Raw genomic sequence first — 24,736 nt, 5'->3', positions numbered from 1 at the left:
TCTTTTTAAAAGTCCTCTTTTCATTTTGCATCCCCACTGAAGGTTTGTGCTACTAGTTGCTTCAGTTAATGACCTTTCTGATCAAGGGAGAATGGGGTGCCCTAAAGGGCATGAAGAGGGCTGGAACGGGAACTTATGTTTGTGGAGTCCTCCGTGGGCTAAGGAATACCAGGAACTTTTCCACAGTTAGCTGAAGTTAGGCATTTTTTTTTTAACTAATCCAAAATGGCAGTTGGACTAGATTACCTTTTAAGTCCCCTTCGAACCCAAACTATTTTATGATTCTAAATGCTGCTTCCCTTGAAGGGATATTCTTAAAACTCCCTGTCCATCAGGTTAAAGCCAGCCGTCTTCAAGGGCAGGCTGTGACCTTGTGTTACCACAGTTTGTTCTTTTGTTTTTTTTTTAATTAAACTGATTCAGCTGGCTAAAGGTATGCTTTACCCAGGTAGTAGTTCTTGGTGATTTCAAAGGATGAGAGTTTCCAGTTTGGGAGTACAAAGCAGTGTCCAGGCTTGCTAGGGTTAAAAAGTCAAATTGCTTAAAGACCTATGTGAATCAGTCAGAGGAAGTCTGCAGGAGAGCAACTAGAGCAGGAGAGACCTACAACACATGACTTATCCAGTAAAGAAAAGAATGAAAATGGATGGCTTCTTAGCATCAAGTAAATGAAGAGTACTGCCAACAGTAGAATAGTCTGTCCTCCAAAGGCAAGGTGTAAGGCACAAGAACAGTCTTCATTTGCTGTGGGAAAGACCAGAGCTAGCATGAGCAGTATGGTGCTGCTGGTAGGGCTAGGGAAGCATTGACATAGACTTCATGCAGAGTTTGCTGAGTCCCCACCACAGGAGGTTGTTAGGAGTATATTAGATAGACATAGACTGGGGTTGATGTATTATAGAATTATGGAATCATATAATGGTTTGGGTTGGAAGGGACCTTACAGCTCATCCAGTTCCAGCTCCCTGCCATTGACAGGGACACTTTCCGCTATACCAGGTTGCTCGAAGCCCCTTCCAACCTGGCCTGTGTATATAGATAAAGGAACATACTCAGTGGGGACAGAGTGTAGACTGGGTAATCACATAGTCCTCTGTTTCCATAATGTGGTTGCTTGCAAGCTAGCCCAGCTTCCTGGGTACGGTGGATGTACTTCAGGGGTGTCCCCTCATGGTTGGGGTCCAGACAAGTCCAGATACCCCAGCAGCAGGGATGTGTGGCATTATCTTGTTCAAAAGGAATTATTTTCCCAGGGAAAGTGTTGAAGGTCATATTTCAGTGTTCTTGACAATGTATAAAAATAATACATTTACTTTTTAAATGTTTAAGTGATTTAGTTTCTTTCCTTAATCCACACACGTGAGGCAGGTGAGGGAGAGTTTACCCACATATAATAGTTGTGTAGGTCAAAGACTATAGTACAAAATAAAACCAGGAAGATGCGCATAAACAGAAGAATGTCACCATGTTACCCCAGAGCAATACGTATTTACAGCATTTGGAAAGCTTTCAGAGCATTTTCAACACTGTCTGTTACATGTACTTTATCAGATAACTGGGAGTTGTAGTTGGTATTTAAATACTATGAACATCTGTTTCTGGTTACAAAAGCAGAACCTTAGGTCAACCACAGATAGTGACACTGTGTTTTTGAGAGTCACATAAAGATGTTGCACACATCTGCTTGGGGGAGCCACATCTGCGTCTCCTGCCCACAGAGGGTTCAGGCAACACCCTTAATACAGTTTTATTTATCAAAACAAAGCTTGAAGACCAATTCAAAGAAAACAACTTCTTTACACATTTTAGCTTAAGGTTGCAGAACACCTCTGCTTCAGGGTTTATTAAAAATCATTTTTTTTCTTCTTCTAACGCCGCTTACTTTTTAATTTTATATGCAGCTGGTATGGGTTAGCACTTATTTTAAATTATTTTGTCAGGTCTATTTAATCAGAATAACCTTGTTATGCTATTTCCAATGCTCTTTGTGGGACAGAACAGAGGTTTAAACAAGTTCTTATTATTAGCCAGGATCAAGACTGACTGAGACACTCATGTATGTACTTTCAGGTTTTGTCATATCCCTTGGTGGTTTTTTTTTGTCTCAGCACTTAAATGAAAAGGGGAAGTACTACTATCCCCATGGTACAGATGAGTCAGTACCACAGAGGAACTTAAAACAATAGCATGAAGTCTGCATTCTTAATTATATATTTTTTCATTATTAAAAGATATCTGGATACAGTCAAATTAATCAATTAAAATATTTTCATGTCAGCATTATTTTGCATCTCCTATACAAGGACTCTTAATGTATACTGTAATACCTGTGCATACATTTAATTGAATGAGCTACTGATGACTTTAGGTAAGAAAACAGATGAGAAGATACTAAGATTCGGTGACTTTTGCTCATCTCAATATTTTATTTAAAAATAAGTTCCTTAGACATCTGGAAATTTCAGCTCTCTTAAATAAGTGTCTAATTAATTCAGATCCACTTGAAACCCTTTGGAGGACTTATATGAGCATGTGTGAGCACATAGATAATTAAGCTTTTACTGTAAGTAACCAAATTAATAGTGGAAGCCAAGGCACTTTTATTTTCTTGGCACTGTTTGCATAGCTTCACTGCCTTCCACTTATGTTTTAAAATAATACACAAGATTTCATGCACAAATGTTGCTATTTACTGTTGGGGTGGTGAGGCACTGGAATGGGTTGCCCAGGGAAGTTGTGAATGTTCCGTCCCTTGTGGTGTTCAAGGCCAGGTTGGATGGAGACTTGGGTGACATGGTCTAGTGTCAGGTGTCCCTGCCCATGGCAGTGGGGTTGGAACTAAATGATCTTAAGGTCCTTTCCAACAGTAACTATTCTATGATTCTATTTGTTTACTAACAGAAACAGTATTAGGACTATTCATTCTAGGTATCAGGAATGGGTGCTTCAGATTATTAAAGTGAATCTTCTGGTGATCACATGTGACTTTTTTTATGCAGAGCCCAAGGATCCTGTGCATTTCATGGTTTCTTTGGCTTTTTGAGTCTCATTTGTGGTCACCCCTTCTCATGTCAGAGTGCATGTGAACTGAGTCTGGATATTCAGCAGATGCTAACTTTTGATGCCTTCATCTTGTCCTTTACTGTCACAGCTCTTTTAGCTCTGTTCTTAGGTCATGAATCATTTTAGTGATTTTTAATACTTCTAGATTGGCCAGTTCCTTTTTTTCTTGCTCTTTCCCATTTTGTATTAATTTCTGTATCTCTTGCAAATTATCCACAAAATGAAGCTTAACACAAACCCATGGAGAGTCTTTCAACTTACAGGCTGACGTGAAGTCTTCATCTTCCTTTTGTCTGGTATTACCAAAAGCTTTAGACACTCAGGATTTTAAGACTGTTTATCCTTCTCCATTAAGTCCCTCATATGCTTCAGCGCAAGCTGTCTTTGGTCTGAAGCAGCTTCATTCATATATGACAGGTATAACAGACAGACCCAGGCAGCCTCCTTTCTTTTGCTCTTTTCTTTTTTTTTTGGTCAAAGTTTAATAAACGAGAGGATATACTTGAAAAAATATTTTTAGCATGTTTCACTTCCTCTGTGGCTTATAAGATCAGTTTCAGGGTAAGTATTTTGTATCACTGGTTGCAAGATTCAGACGTATTCTTTCGTCTTGAAGCAATGACACAATGGTTTATGAGGATAGTGTTCCGATAGTTCATCCTTTTTTACTTGTGAGGGATTATTTCCCCTTTATATCTCTGAGTCAGTGTTGCAACTGCTAGTGACATCTCTAGTTATCTTTTCCTGTTTTGATCTCCTCTAAGGAAGTTCTGCTGTAGAAGCTTATTACGTAAAAATAGCATTCTCTTACTCAACCAAATGTCTGTTCTGTTTTAAATTCGCCTCACCTGCTGACAGCTGTGGAAAATACAAAGTTCTTGTTTTTCTGCTTGTCTTGTTAGAGTTGCAGAGGCAGAAGTTCTATTTGAATTAACACATAGTGAACCCTGCCCCAGCTCAGCACTCCCCATCTCTTCCTTACGTTTATTCTGCTTCAGTATGTGCTTCAGTTCACATGTGGTCTTTATGTGTCTTCACAAACAAACATGCTTTGCAGAGCAGGGATTAACACCAGCCTGTAAGGTTTAGCTTATTTGCAACCCTGAGCTAGCAGTGGCTCAACTCTGACCTGTATTCCTTTTAAGCTTTTTACAGCAAGGATAAGTGTGTACTGAAAGCTGCTCAACATGACCAGCGCAAGTATCAGTCATTATACAGTTGCAGTCATTAAAAGTGTCTTTTTTCAATTTAGTGTGTGTGGGTTTTTAGACCCATGTTGTCTCCCTTCCCTCCCCCACCCCACCCCCCGTAAGCACGTACTATTACTGTAACTTTTTCAGCTGACATTTAAGCAGACATTCTTCATCTGTTACTTGCTGTGTGCTGATAGTATACAACTATTTCATTACTGTAGTTCTCTTGACCCATGGTAGCCTGTTAAACCGTCATCTTGTCTGAACCCAACTATAATTAATTGCAGAGAAGAAAGATAAAAGGTGGGCTAACCTGATCATTAAAGCAATGACGGAGTTCATAAGTGTTTCTGTGAGTTCAGTTAACAGCTTGACTAGACCTTGAGCTGCAGTAGTTTAATTTGCAGCATGTTTTTAAGCTAATTTTGCTTAAATTGGCACAAAAGACTGTGGGTGTTCGTATTTCAAGTTAATTAGGATAACTTTGGCTGAACTTCAGTTAATTAGGATCAAGTTTATACTAAACTGAATGTTTTCTTGTGGTAAAATAAGAATCTGTAAGAAAACATGGGTATTCCTAAACCAAGCTGATTTTTGAGAGATGTGATGGTAGTGAAGCATTTATTTCTTAAATCATGAATACCTCATATATTTAACTATGTTTCTGATTTTATTTCAAATATGTGTTTATTCCAAAGTTTTGGAGAATACTCAAAAATAGTATGCCTTCCAATTTCCAAAATTGTCTTCCCTTGGTCTCTCAGTGCCTTTATAGAAGGTCATTAAGCTCTATCACTGTAGTATTTATATGTCATAGTGTAACAAAGATTTCAGCTCTGTCCTAACAGCTTTGCTCTAACTCCATCCTAGAGCATGGGAAATTACTCCTTAGTCTGTCTGACACTGTCTGCCCTCTGCTTTACCTTGTTCGCACTGAACAGTCTGTATTACTTAATAGTGTTACTTAATAGATAGACTCCACATGAGCAGTGAGTGCTGTCTTTTATCTCTGCATTTTTCTATCAACCCAGAAAAAACATTCTTCGATTCTTGGATGCTGAAAGAGATATATCAGTGGTCAAAAGCAGTTTCAAGCCAGGAGATGTAATCCATTATGTACTGGACAGACGTCGCACCCTTAACATTTCTCAGGATTTGCACAGCCTTCTCCCTGAAGTTTCCCCAATGAAGAATCGCCGATTTAAAACCTGTGCAGTTGTTGGGAATTCTGGTATCCTTCTGGATAGTGGATGTGGAAAAGAGATTGATAGCCATGACTTTGTAATAAGGTGAGTTTTCATCTGCTGTTGAAGGTATAGCCTGCTATGTTTATTGGAGAAAAGCTGGGAGAAGTGTTTTAATCTCAGATTTCAGGCAGTATTTGAAACTAATCTGAAATGGTATCCTTTACTGTGTGATTCTGCAAATTTAAATACGTGCTCATATTTTTGACAAGAGGATTATTTTTACAGTGAAAATAAAACAGGCAGCAGAGGAGAGAGGTTTGTGCTACTTATTTTTGCTGTTTGTTGGTTTTATTCCAGACAAAATAAATAATATTCTTATGGAGGCCTTGGTAGAACAAATGCAAAATGTTTTATCTTTAAAAAATACTCTTTCTTAGCTCTTGACTGATAAAGATGGCCTATCGTAAAGTACTACATTACTTATGTGCAGCATGGGGTAAAATTTCAGCATGATGTATTGATGTTGAAGCAGATGGCTGCCGTTAAGGTAATTGGAAGTCACACATCTAAATCCTTTCACATTGCTCTAAAAATGTATCCCTGAAGTTTGGGAAAAAATGTTACGCTTCACTTGTTAATTCATTCTTCAAACACACACAATGGAATGCCTTTGAACTTCACATATTAACAGGAAATAAAGAGGAATGCCTGGCCTAATTTGACAGCCTGGCATTATATTTATATAGAGAAAATTGGACAAAAGATGGGTTCTTTTGCTTTTGAAGCAGAAGTTTTGATTGGTTTGGTTTGAGGAAGGGTGAAAGAGCAGAAAACAGAGGGGCAGTGACAGAAAACAGTATAGAAATAGTTATCATTGCGAGTAATTTGCTTTTCCTTTTCTCATGTTGAGGGAGGATGGTGGCAAAAAATATCAAAAGGCTATGGAAAAGAAAAATAATAGTTTTTCACTACATAAATCAAAACAGGATATACTCATAAAAGTTGCATTTGGAAAGTGTACTAGCAAGTGGAACTGAAACAGTAACACACCACTCTTTCATTTTCCTTACTTGTTTTGCTTGTACCACTAGTCTTTAAAATTAGCATCCTTATTACAGAAGAAATCCCCAAATACATACCACATTTTTAAACCACATTTAGCCTATGACATGGTTTATACTCTTTCAGAGATTAAATGTGATTCATTTAACAGGACTACAGAAAAATTTAGATACTAGGTTTTCCAGACGAAAATTTTCTTTCAAAAGGCAAGCAACATGTTTTTACTTAAGTCATGTGCTGAATTTCTTTGAAGTCATCTCCATGCTTTTTCTTATATTTTAACTAGCCATGAATCCCCCCATAGGGGATTTTAACTAATTCAAGCCATGTGGAGTAAAGATGTTCTTAAAGATTAGTGTATGAATAAAAGAATGGTGAAGCTTAATAGAAACATTAGGAAGTTATTGTTGCCGCTCAGTTATTTAGACTGGAGGAACATCTTATATGGGGTGTAACTAATAAAATGATCAGTATAACTAGGCTGATGATACAGTGGATAATAGACTGGGTCAGATAAGGAATAGAGTTCTTGACACTGTGGCCCATAGAGAATTTTAATACAGTGAAATTTTTGGATTTACAAATCAAAGTTAAAACATTTTAGAAATTCACAGATTATCTCATAGGTTAAACTGTATGATATTAGGATTATGGTATCAAAATACACCATGATACTCTGTTACCTTCTTTGCTTTCAGCTGATTTCTCTAGAAGTAAAATGCACTTATTCTACTCACCACCTGAGGCTGTTCTGAAAAGCAGTTGCTGTCTGTACTGCATGCAGCTAGGTGAGCAACATTATTGTAGAATCTCCTGGTGCCGAGTGCATTATGCCTATGTGCTGTGACAAGTATGTCATGCTGTTTTTGTTAAATATGTCATACAGTTGATTTTAATAGTACTGTATGTTCTTTTTGAGATCTGAAACAAAAGAATGTGGTTTTGAGAGAGTTGTTTGTTAAAGCAGTAGTTCTAATGTTAGTTCTAACACTAACAATACCATTAATTTAATAGAAAACTGATAGAGAACATCTGAGAAAGTGAAGAGGGCACAATAGGCATCCAGCAGTATGTGCATTACAGTACAATAGACTCAATAATCCTGAATTTTAATGCTCCTATAAAGGTGGTATGAAGATGTTAGCAATGACTGATAAAGACACAGAATATATGGTTTATTAAGGGTAAAGAAAATTGTCACTACCCAGTACTTAAAGTAATTTGTTTGATTGTATCTGTCAATGTCTTTGAAACTAATCCAAAGTTCTGGTAACTATCTACCTTTTATACATCCATGCCTATTCAGTGCCTTCTATAGAACAATGTCTTTCAAAGAACATTGATCAAGTAGAGACACTGGATAATTAGAATACACCTATTATGAAAAATGTTTAAAGATAGGCACCTAAACTAGAGTCAGTAAGTATGCCTGCAAGCCAACATACAATTCTGCCAGCAAATTTTGCAAGTAAAACAGTGCAATTGTTCTTCAGGCATCCATGTGCCACTGTTTTCTCTCCCCTTGTTAATAAATAAATTTGTTGGTTTATCCTGTGCAAAAGGGAAGGTAATCTGACTTCCTCTTTGATGCCTTGGTTTTGCGGGAAAGTAATTGTGATATGAGCAGAAGACAGGGTATCTGTTCGGAAGCAGAAAAGTCAGATCTTCTAACCATATCATGAAGCCATGATTGCTCATCTAAAGGGAACAATTTAAATTCTTCTACTAATAGTAATACATGAGCAAAGAGTGATAGTAGCTTCTTTCTTCTCTATTGTTTCTTTAGCTGATAGCGGAAAACAGTCATAAATTTGTCAGTGTTAAAAGATTTAAGATATTAATGTATTTATGTTCTGGAACTTCTGTTTCTGTAACTTGTTTCAGCTTTTATGTTCAAGTATTTAATACACATTTCTTGGATCATAAGCATTGCGTCAGTGGAGCCTGCATATACCTTGAAAGCAAAGTTGCCGTAACAGACTTATTTTAAAGCATGATTCTTTCCTTCAAAATAACATTTCAGTATATCATGGCTAGCTCATTAGACCTTTTTCAGCTCTCAACTGTGGCAACTCTATTCCTACAAATTATTACACTACATTGAAATATTAAATGAAAGCAGAAGAAAGCCATTGTCTTCACATGTTCTTGCACAGCCATTAAGGTGCCTGAGAAAAGGGGAGCACCAGTGTAGCTGTTTGGTGTATCCTGTCAAGTTAGACATGGGTGGCTTCCACCTCTGGAGAAACTTGGAGAAGGCCTGACTTCTTGTGGCTACATTTTCCCTTTTTGGCTTCACCTCACCCCTTCTTCAGCTGCTGGAAGGGTCCTTTCATGACCACTACTCCAGGCAGCCCACTGTGGAGTGAAAGATGATACGGAGATGTCTTCTTACAAAGTCAATCTTTACCTCAGTTACTAGGTAGCACTTGGTGCTACTTAACGCTGGTAGACCACAGTAATGGGTACCTTCTGTAAGAATTTATAATTCCAACTTTGGTGCACCTTCCTTTTCTTTAAAGGGAAGTTGATTCTTAAGTAGATGATGTGGGTGAAGATGTAAGGACAGAAGTTTAGAAGGCTTAAAAAAAACCTGTAGTTTTATCAGAAGCCAAACAAGTATACAGAGCATGTGAGAATCCATACCTTTTACTAATTGTTAGATTCAGCAGGGGGAAATTGGAGGTTTGTGCCTGGGTTTTTTTTGTAAATCTACCTTTTTAGGGGTAGATGTGTGTGAAAGGTACTACGGTGCTTTGCTGCTGCACACCTTTGTTTGAAGAACTGGATGCAATTTGGTTTTAAAATGTCAAGAATCTTTGAATTCAAGGTTGCAATTTTGATTCTTAGAGGAATCTAGATATGAACCTGAATATAAACGCTTGCAGACTATTCAAGAAGGTGTGTGGGTTATCAGTACTATTTTAAGTAATGCCTTATGTTTCAGAAAAGTTTAATATTATGTTCTCCAGCCACAATCTAATTTTAATGTTTTGGTTTCTCAGAGTGTATGTGATTAGTATTGTGTGATGGATATTTTTGGCTTTGGACAAGGAGGAGATATTAATGAAACAAGGCATGTTTCTGCAGCAATTTTGTGCAGCTTGGGCTTTAGAGTGGTTTCTAAATATTTATTTCAACCAATAAACTTCATGTGCACAGATTGTGAAAAGATTAACAAGTGTACAGATTTATGCCCAGTTCTTGTATTATTACTGTATGAAGAACATGTTCTCAATGTCAAATAAAATGGAAATAGTTATCACTTTAACTCAAACAAATTTTCATGAGTTTTATTTAAAATTAACATGAAAATACTGGTATATGGTCCATGAATATTATGTATTGGACATTTGCATGCATATGCATGGAATTTATTAGTTTTATTAATAACCAAGCTAGTTCAACTGAGAATCTCTGTGGAATAACTGACATATCATTTGAGCTTACTTCTGTGGATATGATTTTATTATTATTTTCTTTGTTAAGCCCTGGGATATAAAAGCATATTATGGATGTGTGTTTGGGCCATAAAGGGGTCACAGTAAACCCAGAGCTGATTACTTTGATGTGTGATATAGTAGCACATACTCCATTCTTCAGTCTTTTCTTATGGCATGCAACTCTAGCCGCTGGCAGTTTGGTTATTTTCTCCCAAATTTTTCTTAATATATCCCGGTGTAATCCGTATATGCAACAGAGAGATGTGGAAGAAGCAGAATTTCAATCACTAAGTCTGTATATCTTAGGATCTAAGTTATTCTTCAGATACCCAAAAACCATGTGATGCTTCAGACAGGTAGTGATGTTTCACTTTCATCTCAGATCTCTTCTTAATAATAGCATTACAGTGCGTGTTCTTGTTGAAAATCTTCTGCTATCACACTGAAAGCTTGTTTTGGGAACCTCTGCATTTTTACTGTGAATGTTTTTTACATATATTTACCTTTCAGTATCATGATTATACACAAATACTGTGTAAATTAGGTGGCCCTGTAAACTTACTCATTACCTAAATCATATAATTGCTGCTTGATAGTAGGTTGCACTGAGGTTTGGATATGGTCTGGGCTGATGTCATGGGAAGAACACAGACTGCAGCATTAATTTGAGGTACCTTGCATATTATTGCCCCCTTCCAAAAAAAAAAAAAAACAACCAAAAAAGGGTTTCATTTGTTGTGTATAAATTCCTAGGCACATAAAGTAAAGTTTGTGGTGCAAGCTCCTCATCATTAGTTGTCAATACCTTGTTCTGTGTGTTACTACAGATAAGCTAGAATTAAGGAATATAACAAGTTAAGGGTACTGAAGTGCTTATTACAAAGTTGTTCCGTTAATAGTCTTCTTAGTTTGACTTAGAAGAAAATAAGTATGTGTTTATGTGTATCTCTGACGCTTTCTTGAAAGGGTCCTGAGAATTGACAGGAGATCATTGATGTCTGCTATCAAACATAAAAATTCCAACAACTGCATGAAACTGTGGCATAGCATAAGAATGCATTAGAGGTTAAGGTAAAAATCTCTGAGGTAACAAAAGCTATTTACATATTTACATATAGTACTCAAGACTATATACAAATACACAATAGCTAGTTTTATTAGACCTGAAATACATAATAAAGCTGGGGACAAACTTTTTAGCAGGGCCTGTTGTGATAGGACAAGCGGTAATGGTTTTAAACTAAAAGAGGGGAGATTCAGCCTTTATGTAAGGAAAACGTTTTTTACTGTGAGTGGTAAAATACTGAAACATGTTGCCTGGAGAGGTGGTAGATGCTCCATCCCTGGAAACATTCAAGGTGAGGTTGGACCTGACCAATCTATTCTAGTAGTGGAAGGTGTCCTTGCGCACTGCAGGGGGTTGATGACCTTTTGAAGGTTCCTTCTAACTGAAACTATGCTGTGATTTTATGATACCTTTCTATAACATTTTCTTGAGCTCATCTGTAAATATAAATTACTTGGTACTAGCAGTTGAGGATGTTGCAGTTCATTACTAGCACATAAACTCCTGAACTCACATGGAAAAACTTCTGATGTAACTGCTGCATTTAATCCCTGCTGAAGAATGTGCTGATTTTAATTAATGGGGTTTAGCAGGTGTTTTATATTTTCTGACTTTGTGGATAACTATGGAGTAAATACAATTCTCATTTAATGAGCAGTAAAATCCTTCCTTGAAGGAAGTAATCACTAAGAAAATGAGAAGGAGCTTAATAAGGGTAATATTTTTATAACTTGGTGAACTACAACTCATTTAGTAATGTTTATTTTCTTTAAAGAGCCAAAAACTTGTGTAGAGCTAGTCTTTCATTCATGTTCTACTAAAATAACAATCTTAGTGTACTGCTAACAGCAGCTAGTTCTTTGGAAACAGAGCTTTTCAAAAGCGCAGATTTATTTATTACATTATTTCAAACTTCAGCACTGCTGCTAATTCAAATTTATAGAACTGAATTTTTAAAAAAAGCAAAGGTTTAGAGGTGCTCAGCATTTGGAAATCAGAATGCCTTGCCTACCTCTAATATTATAATCAGGTATCTATTTTGAGATAGTAAGATTTGAAAAATATGACTGATACAGTAAATAACTATTCATAGAAAAAAACATTGTTACTGAGCACATTTGAATTGCTTATTACTGAAGTTATGCAGTATTTAAGTATACTGTTGATTAGGCAGTAATGACATTCAAGGTAAGCAGGCATTAGAATTAATAGAATACTACTTATATAAGGAATATAATAATCAGCAAATGTTTTGAAGGACCTGCTTCTGACATTGCTTCTTAGAATCCTTCACCTCAACAGAACAGTTTGCTAAATTGTGAAAGTAGCTATCAAGGTACGTATTTGGGGCATACCAGCTACAGGCTGTTTCACTGAGGATGTTTTGGAGGTGATTAGTTTCACTTGGATCACACCAGTCACTGAAATCACAGTTAATTTCTTAATTGCATTTTGTCACCTGTATCCAGTGCTGCTGAGGTAGAATTCTGCCTCTGTGTGAATACATATATATGTATTTATACAACTGAAGTAAAAACCTGCTGAACAAAGGCCTAATGAGTTCTGTTTCTCAAGTTTAGAAAAGAGTATAAAGCTACTTCAAAACTAAACAAGATTTGAAGATGAGACATTGAGGGAAAATTGGAAATATTAATATTTTCAAAACAATAATTTCTAAATTAAATGAAAATAATAAATGTCAAAACATCCAATCAGCTGCAGTGACAAAACTAGACACCAAAACACTGAACATTCATTTAACATGGAGTAAAGTTCATTTGAAAATCATATTTAAATACTGTATTGTAAAAACAAAAAAAAAGGGCAATGACTAGCCTATATAAATTAGACCTTAAGTGGCTGTCTCAGCTTCCTTTAAGAGTTTGAACTGTTGGTAACATGATGACAAACAAACCCTCAGGAAAGATATCAGGTGTTAGAAAACATGCTCTTATACATAAGTGCTACTCAAGCTGTTGATGCATTTGAAAGCATGATGACGTGGTTTTCAAATGTACAAAGAACTTTTCTCTTTTTTTTCTCACAGCATTATGTACATTGAGTGCTTTAAAAAAAGTGCATTGAATAATTATCTAAATCGGATAAAATGCTCATATAATGGTGGATAAAATCACTACTATTTTTTTCTCATGTTAAATTGAAATGGGCTTGCATGTTCATTTTCAGCTTTGCTTTCATGCACACTTTTTTCTGAGTTAATGTTTCATATTTATTTTCATTTTTCCATTAATTTCTTCCTCTTCAGGTGCAATCTAGCTCCTGTGGTGGAGTTTGCTGTTGATGTGGGAACTAAATCTGATTTTATCACCATGAACCCATCAGTTGTACAAAGAGCATTTGGAGGCTTTCGAAATGAGAGTGACAGAGAAAAATTTGTGCATAGGCTATCCATGCTGAATGAGAGTGTCCTTTGGATTCCTGCTTTCATGGTCAAAGGTGGAGAGAAGCACGTGGAGTGGGTTAATGCATTAATCCTTAAGAATAAATTGAAAGTGCGAACTGCCTATCCATCACTGAGACTTATTCATGCTGTCAGAGGGTAAGTGTCTGGCAAAGACTAGTCTGTCCGTGGAACAATGAAGCTTGTAACTAAAATTCCTACCTGGCAGGAAAAATCTCAAGTAAAATGTTAAAAGGCTTATATTGTTGTTATTGTTGTAATAGATTGCATTTATGGTACAATAAATTTGTTTGGTAATAAGTGTATTCCACCCATTTAGCCTGCTGTAATGCAAACACTTTCAGTTTAATGTATAAAAAAAAATTTATGATCATTATAGTGATAAATTAATGAAAAAATAGTCTGAATTCAGAGGATATTTGTGAGTTACTGAATCAGGGGACAGTCAAAGTGCTACATAGGGGTTTTGGGGGCAAGATTTTGGAGATGAAAAGGAGAATTTAAATAAGGGGGAAGGTTACAGCCATGTAAATAATGAAGCCTAGCAGATCTGAAAATAATGATGCCCTTCCTAAAATGTCTAGGGTTTTGTAGCGATCTTTCTCCTTTTGAATTTGGCCAGATGCTTGGGCAGTTCAAAAACATGATCAGAATGACTGAAAACATTAATGCAGCAAGTTGTTAAAAAAAAAAAAAATAAATAAATTCAGCTTGTGTTCCTTGAACTATGCTTTCTGTGAGATTTTTGGTTTTGGAGATGCCATAAAGTATTGGTATTGGCTTGTATACCAGTTACTGATTATGTATTGGCCTAAAAAGTTGATACTGTTAAAGCAGCAGAGGTAAGATCAGAAGAGATGTTTAAAATACTACCAAAATCTAGTGTAAGAGTAGGAGAATAATGTTTAGAAATATGTTGTTCTTCAGGATGTTAGGACTTCTGAATATAGGACTTTGAATGAGACTTTTCTGCTTCTGCCGTGTCTCAGATAGATTAACTGCTGTATTCTTCATGTGTACACTTCTGGCATAGGGAGAAAATAATTTCTTCCCTTTGGAATTTGGGAATCCTTTGAAAATTCTTTATTTTTTTTACTGTGTTGCTCCATTTCCATAGTTACTGGATAGTTGTTCTGTTGCACATTTAAACTTCAGCTATTTATGGGCCTTGAATGTGTTGAATTTTCAAGTAATCAAAATGTCTGTAATACATGGGTTACAGGTGTAGTAGGCTTTGTGTGTGTATAAATCTGAATAAGATTACTTCCAGTTCACAAACAGCTGTTCTTATTTCCATTTGCTAAATCTGGGCAAAATTATCAAAGGTAAATGGTAATTCAGAATGTGCAGTCTTTCAGGTGACCAACTTCAAGGTCCTTTAGGGGGCTTTGTCTTCAAAAAAAGAGTTAGCACCTACATGGTGTCTGTGGAAGAAAGGCAGCAAAAACTTTGCCACCAGAATTGATGCTGGGGATTTAGACTGCATTTCATATTATACCTATCAGTGTCATCTGAAATGACTGCACAAATCTGTCAGATTGTTGATTCTGTGCTCTAAAGCTTAGGTCCCCCACTTCTAGCCTTTTTGTTTAATCACCTTCCTTTCCCTTTTTTTTTTCATGTAGGAAGTAACCAAATATAATCTTGTGTTCTTTACTTTTTTTTTTTTTTTTAATCTGAGTAAGAACAAAGCAGGAAGTCAAATTTATCTTTGGTCTAGATCTTGACTTTACAAAGTGAGATGCATGAGGTAAATACATCTTTGTGAGTCAAGTTCGGAAGTGGTTCAGTAGCAGTAAAATGCTTGGAAAAATATTCTTTAGATTTCTTAGACAGCAGCCTGTAATAATGAGGTTTATATTACAGCAGTTAAATCTAGGGGAAGAGGATTGTCTCTTTAAATGTCAAATTACATCTCTCCAAGTTCTGTTGGGTTTATATGTCAAATGGCATACCATGTTAGTATGAGAAATTAATAACTAAAAATGGTTCTCAAATTAAATGGGTCCTAAGCTAAAAATTTGTATTTTCTACAAATAAGTAAAATAATGTGAAAAATAAATTAAAATTTAAAGCTGCATAACCTGCTTATCAAATCAGTTCATTTTGAGCAGTAACATTTGGGAAAGTTTAAGCAAGTTACAACTGCTAACTTCAGGTTGAAACTAATGGACAACTGAGTCTGCTGCCATTTAAAACAGTGTGTGCAACTTAATTAGTTTTAAGAAGAATCTTTGTGATAGTGTATTCTGTCTATTAAGCTCATAATTATGTCAAATTCAATGTAAACTGATGATCTGTGAGCCTGTGAAGAGACACTACCTAGAAGGAACTCCTTGTTTTATGAATCTCAACTATTTTTGTGTGTTTGTTTTGATTTGAGACATTTATATTTGATGCTTTTGCAAACTCTTCACTTGCAACTTTATGTCTTTTGTGACCGAGTTAACAGTTATGACCTAGTGACAGTCTGTGGTGCTGCAAAAAAAAAGGGTGAACTAAATAGTGTGAAGATTGCTTTTACTTTGTGAAAAGCAAAAATAGGAAATCTACCAACAAAATGTGCATCTTAAAACACACAGGAAGACCTGTGCAGAGCATCAGATCTCCTTGTAGAGTGCCTAAATATATATACAAGACTGTAAATGCCTGGCTTATGCTATGTGCCTTTTAAGCTGCAGGAGGGAGATGCCATTTGCTGAAAGCACAATAAGGAAAGCTGAACTGCAAGAAGCAGTTTTCATAGACTCTTACTTCACAAGGAAACTACTTTCATCTGCAGCCTTTGTTTAGTAGATTGTGAAATAGTTCAAATAGATCAAATGTAGCTCAATGAATTTCATTGAAGGCTACCGAAGTTTAGAGCAGACAAATGGAAATTTGCAATCACTGTACTGTATTGATATTTAGAACACCTCCAAACTCCTCAACCTCCATAAATGTAACTATTCACTTCTTTTATTTCCAGTTTCTTGTCTTGGTAATTCCATAGTGTTCTGGCTTTACTCTTGATTTGAGTATGTCTATTTTGCAATAAATAATTATTCATATGAAGCTAGTAGGAGCTGTTCTAAATTAGGCTTTGAAGATAAGAAAATCAGTAAAGAAATTCAGTGTGGGTCTTGTGTTGCTTTTTGTATCTTGAAAACCTCCCAGATTTTTAACTACTTAAGATTTTTGTTAGACCATGCCAAAGACATCATACTAGGAGGGCCTGCTGAAGAGCTGTCCTCAACTTGAAAGCATATAAAAGGTGGAATTTTATGTTTAATAAGCTAAAAGGTTCCATTAACCTGTTTCAGACCACTTATGCGCCCATGCTGTTTTTCCTGTATAGAAAAAACATGTAGATGATATTGATAACAAAGGTCTGTAGCATATTCATATCATTCAGTGGGTTGAAATGCAGCTTGTATTTGAAACTTTAATGTATTATATTGCAACTGCTTATCTTCATAATCCAACTATATAAAACACTGCTACAGGGCTGAAAACTGCCTAAAAAACGGTAACTGGCATGAAAAGTACAATTATAAAAGTACAATTATAAAATCATCTTTTCTTTTGAAAAAACAAGTTTTCAGTGTAAATTTAAATAGATATCAAGAGTTCATTGATTTAATGCACGTCAAATTATTAAAACATAATGTTTTGTGTGCTAAGTAGTTTAGTAACTAACTAATTATCAATAAAGTTCATAATTCCAGCCTGACATGTAAGTACTAATAGAGGTGCTTATTGCTGAAGGGTACAGGCTGGCAACCAGGAAGTCTGGAAAATATTGTCTCTATTCCTTTTTGTGTGTATTTCCTTCATCAGTCTTTAAAGCATAAGGCACAGGCACTTTCTAAAGACAGAATATTACCTTTCTTAGACTTCTGATCTAGTGAAGCCAAATCCTGTATTGTTTTCCATAATAGGGCAGTTTTGCTGCAGTCACATGCAACTGAAAAAATGATGATGAGATGAATGAGATGATTATGAGATGAAAATCTTGCTCCTATTTTTCATTCTCTTTTAATGAAAGTAACTTCCTGAGCAGAACATAATATTTGGGAGTTGCAGTTGATCAATCAGATAGTAAAATAATGACTGCATTCTAGGATAATTTTGAAAAACTATTTTCTCCTGTCCATTTGTGCACTATTTTGGGTCATAAAAGAGTAATATGGCGTTGGAAAAAGAAATTACTTTTTTTGCAGATCTCTTCCATATTAAACTTCAGCAAATTATGGCAACTCCTCCAAAATCTCAAAGGGATTCAAAGTAAGAAAACCAGATGGTGCAAATACTAAGTCCATCATGATAATTACTTTTTTAATCAGTAGTATATTTTAAATAGCTGTTGGAGTCAGATTTTTTACTTCAGTAGATCTAGATCAAGTGGTTTCATGTGATAAATTATTTTCTCTGTTTTGTTTTGTACTTCTTGATAAGCAAGTTTGTACTTCAAGTTAGAATAATGGATTTGGAAATCATCGCACGATTTCTTCACCAAATGTTTCTAAAGGCTGTTTTATGGAATTTTGAATGTGATTGTGCATATCTTATTGACAAAATAATTGAGGTAATCAGTGCATAACAGAGTTCAGGATAGAACTAGAATCTATAAATGAAGACCTTAACTGATTAAAAGGATCTGTTTGCTCTATAATGCCACTGCCAAGAAGGTTAATTACAAAGTAACTAATCATGAAAAAACAAAGCAACATTTTTTTTAAATTTAATGTAACAACTAATTTTAGAAACTTGATTTATTAATATGCCTGAGATTTAATGCTGAACTCTTTCATTAGTATTATTTTTAATGGTATTTTCCAAGTAAGGTGATAGTCTTTAAGATGTGGACAGTGTCTATATAGGGTCTGGGCTCAGTAGCAGAGCTCTAATGGAATATGCATTAAACAGCAGGCAAACAGGAACAGAGCCTCCTGGGATTAGAGTCCAGGTCTTGTTTAATTCCAGTGGTGGCAGACAACCAAACCTGAAAGTAGTATCAGCAGATGCTTTCTGCTATGGATCTTGCCTTGCAGTTCCCTGGAGAGAGTAGAGATGGCTCCTGAGAATAAGAATGTTGCTAGTACATTAGGTGGAGGCCAGAGTAAAATTCCAGTGACTTGCACAGGTCTTCACCTGTTTCTAGTGAATATCTGAAGACATTTGCTAAAGAAGCAGAACACCACCACCCCCACCAAGTAATACAATCTTTTATAGTACAGTAGTTTTCTTAGAATTTTCTTCTTACATTTCCTCTTCCATCTCCACAGAACAAAATTCTCACGCTCATCTTCATGTGTAAGAATGTTTTCTTGGCTTTTTTTTTTGTTGGAGTGATCCCACAAACTATTAGTCACTCTGCAGTAATAGTGCTGAAATTGCTTCACAAAAGATTCCTTCCTGTCTTTTGGGTACGGAACAATCGCGTGGACATCCTGTGGGATTTGCCTAAGCTCAGCTTATTTCCTCCATGATACTGCCTGTGAAAGAGCTGCGTTAGATTTGATCTTGTATTAAAGATGGCAGAGTTCCCACTGTGGTTTGCCTGTGTAAAGAGAATGCTGTGCCTATTTATGATCACTTTTCATTAGAGTCTTTTTTTCTTTTATTAGTGAGAGCAAACAGCTGTTGTTTGAATGTAGTGACCTTTCTCACAACTTTGACATGGATCCAGAGTCCTTTACTGTGGGAATTACAGAAAAAAATACTTAGAGAAACTTAAACATGCCAAAACCAAATAGTCGCTGGCAGCTCTATGCTAGTAAAGAAGCAATTTCTGGGAGCAATCCATATCGTAAACACTTCTGTTTCTTTTCTTACTGCTAACTGACGTTTTTCTTTAACACTAAAATGTAATTCTTAAGCCACTTTCGAGTACATGACTCAATAAATAACCACTGCAGAAAACAAAAAAGAACTAAAAAATGGGTGTTAAGCTAAAAATACAATGCTATATTCAATATAAAATGACCGCATCTTTAGCATCATCATACAAATATTAAGAGTATTAGGGAAAAAAAATATGACACATTTTCCTACTTTGCAGCAGACAATACCTTTTTCATATATGTGAATGTTAAAATAGGAGTTCCTTATTACTGTACCCTTGGGCCCCTGTGTGACATACCAGCAGAGCTGGATTTGTAGGTAACTTACCACAAACAAATGTGATGCCAGTTAGTTTCGGTTTTCAGGACTTGATTTGTTGTGTGAAGTTGTTCTTCGGAGACACTCCAGGGCTGTTCTTTCAGCCTACCAGCTAGTTACCATGGCTGCAAGGCCTCTGCACCTCATGAGGGTGCTTCCTTATCTGTTTAAAGGTTTCTCAGGATGAGCTTTTATTTCCTTTGCACAGATCTCCTATTTTATTGTGTTTCAGGAAGATTTAGTGGGGCCTGTTAAGAGATATGTCACTTTGCTGTGGGGAAAAGGAGAGGTTTTTCAATGTGGGCAAACACAGTTGAAGTAGAGGAGGACATAAAGGGGAAGCTGAATGTGCCCTAAACTGTCTGCCTTTTATATTTTTCATTGTGTGGTCCATTCCAGAAAGAATGACAATGAATGCCATGAAAAGACGAGTAATGATTGTAGGGAGAAAACCGTTATTTTTACTTGCCTTTTGATAATAAAATTCTGTAGGTGTCTGGTTTGGTGGGTTTTTGGGGGGGTTTTTTGGTTTTGGTTTGTTTTTTTTTCATTCCTTTTGCTGTGGCAGCTGCTTTGTTCCTGATTATCAGCAAGACCTGTAAAACTTACTCTTCTAAGGCTGAATTTCTGATTTCAGCTAGAGGAGAGAAACAGAATTACTTATAAAAAAATGGTAATGAAATCACCTATTTTCAAGTTTTGCTGCTTAGTTTATCTACCGTGAGCAACAGCGCTATATCTAATGCTAACTAGCAGCTAAGCAGGAAATTGCAGTTTATTCATACCGTGTATTTGCAAATTTATATTCATTTTGACAGCTGGTTTTCTACTGTATTATTTTTATTCTTCAATTATTTTTTTATTTAATTTCTCTTGCATAAAATGTGTTCATTTCTATGCTTCTGAAAATTATAAAATGGTGCAAAATTAATTAACTTTAATTTGATCATATACTTCTGTAACAAAAATTATAGCTGTGCAAGTAGTATAAATAGGATGGAGAGGAACTTCTCTTTTTCTTTTTATGCAAGAGGTGAGCTATCTGTTGATTCTGTATGACACATGTTTGCATGAGGAAGTTCTGTCAACTTTCCCTCTATTTTGAAGTGATATTTGTAAGGTAAAACAGAGTAATAATAATTCTGCTATTTTTTGTTTTTACTGTAATGTCTGCCAGGAGTTTTCAAAGGCATGTGTATCTAGCTTTGAACTTATTGAGCTTTTGTGATGAGAAGCAGTTGTATTGAGCATCCAGGCAGTAACCGATTTCTTCAAATTCTTAGTAAATTACTGAGGTAATGTGGAAATAAGCAAACAAAGCTATAGCTTTATATGCTATATGGTACGGCGTGTCCCTTTGGTTAGTTCATGTCAGCTGTCCTGGCTGTGTCCCTTGCCAGCTTTTTGCCCAGTACCATATGACTAAAAATGCCTTTGTATCTGAACCTTCCTGTAAAAGTGGAGAGTTGTGATGCCATGTGATCATATGACAAATTCTACAAGTTCTAAATGTGTTTATTAATCTTATTCTCTGATTTGATCCCTTTATCTGGAATTAAAAAAAAAAAACATAATAAGAAAACTCAGATTAAAGGACAGCTTATTTTTATGTTTTGATCTTTGTTACATGTTTTCAGGGGGGTAAGGGAAGGAACAAAAGAAAAAGCCCAAACCAAACCAGTACAGAGAAGATGAAAATGGATACACATGCCTGTGATAGATCCTTTTGTAATTCTTCTGTATTACACTTCTAGCTGCCACTTGGAGTTAGCAGAGCTAGGTCAAGAGCAGTATGGATGGCATTTCTTTCTACATCAATGACCATGACAGATGAAAGATGACTCCACCAGGTGCTGTCAGTTACCTTATACTCCAGGTCACTGGGTTGTTTGTGAAGTCCAGTCCATCAGCGAAATAATACACTGAGACAAGACATACAGTGGTGTCAGCATAGGAAGAAGGAGTTTGGCTTAGTATCTTCTGTAGCTTTGCTTCTTTAGCTCACATGAGTTTCTTCAAAAATGCTTTAATAGATTTGTTTGAAGTCCCTGGGTTCTTGTTTGTATATGGAGAAGGACTTTAAGTGTTTCGAGTCAGAAGCACTGACTGGCATTTGGGCATTTTATGTCTGAAGTTACCAAATGCCAAGGCTGGTAGCTGCCTTCTTCCTAAACACATCTGTCCATCTCTTCCTTTTACACAAGGAGTCTATGTATTTCTCAGTTGTGTGGGAGAAAAGATCCTGTTCATTCCTGTTTCTGAAGTGTACTGGGTCTGGCTGGGTTGTACTTAACTTTCTTCATTAAAGTCATTGGCCAGAATACAGGTGTTGTGTTTTGGATTTGTAGGTAGAGCAGTGTTGGTAACATGCCGATGGTTTGGCTGTTGCTGAAGAGTGCTTGCATAGCCTCAAAGCTTTCTTCATGTCTCAATCTCTCTGCACCAATGAGTAGGCTAGCAGTCAGCAAAAATTTGAGAAGGGGCATAGCCAAGACAGCTGACCTGAACTGACCACAAGGAAATGCCATGTCATTTACATTATGGTCAGCAAGCAGTAAAACTGTGATAGTGGAAGAAGAAGGGCAGGGGATTTTCTTCCAGAGTGGCTCTTGCTGAGAGATCAGGTGGGCTTCCGTCTGCTTGCAGGTGGTGGTGGGTGATTGCCCTTTTTTCCCCCTTCGTTCATTCACCTAGTAAGCTGTCTTTGTCTTGATCCATGAGTTTTCTTGCTTTTGCTCTTCCTGTTTCCTCCCCCCTCCACTGAAGACACTGAAGAGGGAGCAGGACAATAGCTGTGTGGGTGAGAGAGGCCAAATGTAGGCTTTTCAGAGACTAAGGGAAGCCTACTAGCCTGTTCCAATTTGCAGCAAAGAATTAAGAGACTGAGTAAGAAAAATTCAGACACTAAGTAAGAAAAACGGTGAGGACTGCACACTTGAGCATGCCAAGTCTGTCTTCCAAGAGGCTCCATAGCCTTCCGTTTCCAATGAAGGCAGTTGGAGTTAAGGATGCTTATGGGCTTACAGTAGCACTTGGCACAATTGTATGACAAAGCTACCCAGTTCCTTGAGCTGTGGAGAGAAGCAAGATATGCATCACTGTCCCTGGAAGTGTTCAAAAGCCGTATAGACGAGGCTCTTAATGACATGGTTTAGTAGTGGACTTGGCAGTGCTGGAGTAACGATTGGACTTGATGATCTTAAAGGTCTCTTCCAACCCAGTTGATTCTATGATTCTATGATTTCAGGCACGTGGGAGGTAAAGAGGCCAGGTGATTAGGTGAGCTCTGTCATGCCTTATGATGTTTTAAAGCACAGATCATGTTTTGAAATAAAATAGCTGGCTTATCAGGGGACGGGTCTGGATTCTGCTACTTTGGTGTCAGGAGGTGCACCAGATGACTTAGATGCTAGGTGCCTGTATTTTGGATGGAATGAGATTTAAATCTCTCACCAATCCTCATTTCCTTCCCTGGCTAGACTGAAGTTTCTGCCCCTCTGGACGTTCTGTCTTACGCATCAGTAGACTTTGTTCCTGTGAATCCTATTCTTAGGTGTCCTACTGTCCTTATGCTCATGTGTAGACATAAGGACATGTCTGTACATGAATGGCAGATCAACATTGTATGTGGATTATATTACAAGTTTAATATGAAAAGGTTACTGTATTGAAGTCCTTTTTTGAAATTTGCCCTTCAGGTCGTCAACAAGTAAATTAATGGACAACAGAAAGAATTAAGAAAATAACCACTATTTCTAAAATGTAAAACCCCACTGTTTTTATTTCTATTTTTTTTTTAACTAATATTTCTGTATTGAAACATAGTTTATACCTCATGAACACTGTGGAGACAGCATATTTACATTTTTCATTCTGTATTTAGTGGGGAAAAGGGTCATCATTTGCATTTTTTGAAGCATCTATTTAGTGAAGTGGTAAAAAAAAATTGACTTAGAGAAAGTTATTGCTAGAACTTGCCTTTTCATTTCAAATTTAGTTGCACTGTATTAGCTAGCATCAGTGAGATATAGGGGAATTTCCCAGCAGAATGAGTAATCATTTTCTCTTCCCACTTGAAAGCAAAGAAGACCTGTAAAAGGATCTGAGATAAGATACTATTGAGAACAAATGTAACTGCTGGTTTCAGAATATTTGGGAGGCTCATGAGGGGATTTTTTTTTTTTTTTTAATTTTTTTTTAGTTTTTTCAATTTCAGTATAATGGTGGGCACACTCAGAGGTGTTGGCAGAGAGGAAGTAGTGTCTCTCGAGTCATACTGAAACCAACAGGTGGCACATGTTATGCTTATATAAGAATGTTCAGTTTTGCATTAAATTTAATTTACAGAAGGGCAGTATCCTGTTTATTCCAGACTGCTCCTACAGTGTAAAACCCACCTGTAGGTTTTACAGGCTTTGATGGATTCACGTTTGGCAGGAACTTTCCAGATGAAGCCTTTCTCACCTTTAGTCTGTAAGGGATAGAGTATAGAAGGAGGTAGACTACAGAACATAGCTCTTAAGTGACTGCAAGCTTTCAGAAAGCAGTCTCAAAGTTTCTTTTTATCTCACTTTGCAGAGCTAGCAGTCATTTTAAAACCCCAGAGCAAAACTCTGAGGGCTGGTAAAGACAGACACACCCCCCCCCCCCTCAGTGCTGCAGCATGTTCTCTCTAAAGTGAGGTACACATAGCTGCACCAGCTGGGAAGTTGAATAGCTGCATGAAACCTCGCAAGCACAGCTTTGAGCCATACTGGGGAGACTGTGTGCTGAGGTAGCACAGCCGGCTGCAGGTTATCCCCTGGCAGTGTTCAAGGTGAGGTTGGACAGAGCCTTGAGTGACACGGTTTAGTGTGAGGTGTCCCTGCCCCCATGGCAGGGGGGTTGGAACTAGATGATCTTAAGGTCCTTTCCAACCCTAACTATTCTGTGAGTCTATGATTCTATGATTACTGTATGCCAGCACTGGAAACAAAACTCAGGGCTTGACCTGTTTGGCGATTGGGATTTCTGCTGTCTGCAAGGGGTTTGTCATGGGTTTTCATAGGGGAATTGATTTGTTGCAGTTTGTGGGTTTCTCTTGAGTCCCCAGGAACATTTCATAGTAGGAGCAGGTCCTCAGAGATGACAGTAGCTGGCTATGGAGTCAGTTAGCT

The 24,736-nt window shown here is 36.8% G+C and overlaps 1 protein-coding gene across 2 annotated transcripts in view; it reads left to right on the top strand.

The window, feature by feature from the left end:
• The window catches only part of ST8SIA4 (ST8 alpha-N-acetyl-neuraminide alpha-2,8-sialyltransferase 4), a 51,392-nt gene that overhangs the window by 8,729 nt on the left and 17,927 nt on the right, over window positions 1-24,736 (top strand). For both annotated transcript variants that reach the window (XM_057408594.1, XM_057408595.1), the window contains exons 3-4: window positions 5,288-5,545; window positions 13,281-13,574. In XM_057408594.1, coding sequence (XP_057264577.1) covers window positions 5,288-5,545; window positions 13,281-13,574 — 552 coding nt within the window. The remainder of the gene's footprint in view (window positions 1-5,287; window positions 5,546-13,280; window positions 13,575-24,736) is intronic.

This window comes from Pezoporus wallicus, unplaced genomic scaffold, assembly GCF_028554395.1.
Source record: "Pezoporus wallicus isolate ANWC-B61680 ecotype Strahan unplaced genomic scaffold, APGP_CSIRO_Pwel_v1 contig_7832, whole genome shotgun sequence".
In the NCBI taxonomy this organism is placed as follows: Eukaryota; Metazoa; Chordata; class Aves; order Psittaciformes; family Psittacidae; genus Pezoporus; species Pezoporus wallicus.
The sequence above is the reverse complement of the archived record's forward strand: the minus strand, read 5'-3'. Positions and strand labels throughout refer to the sequence as shown.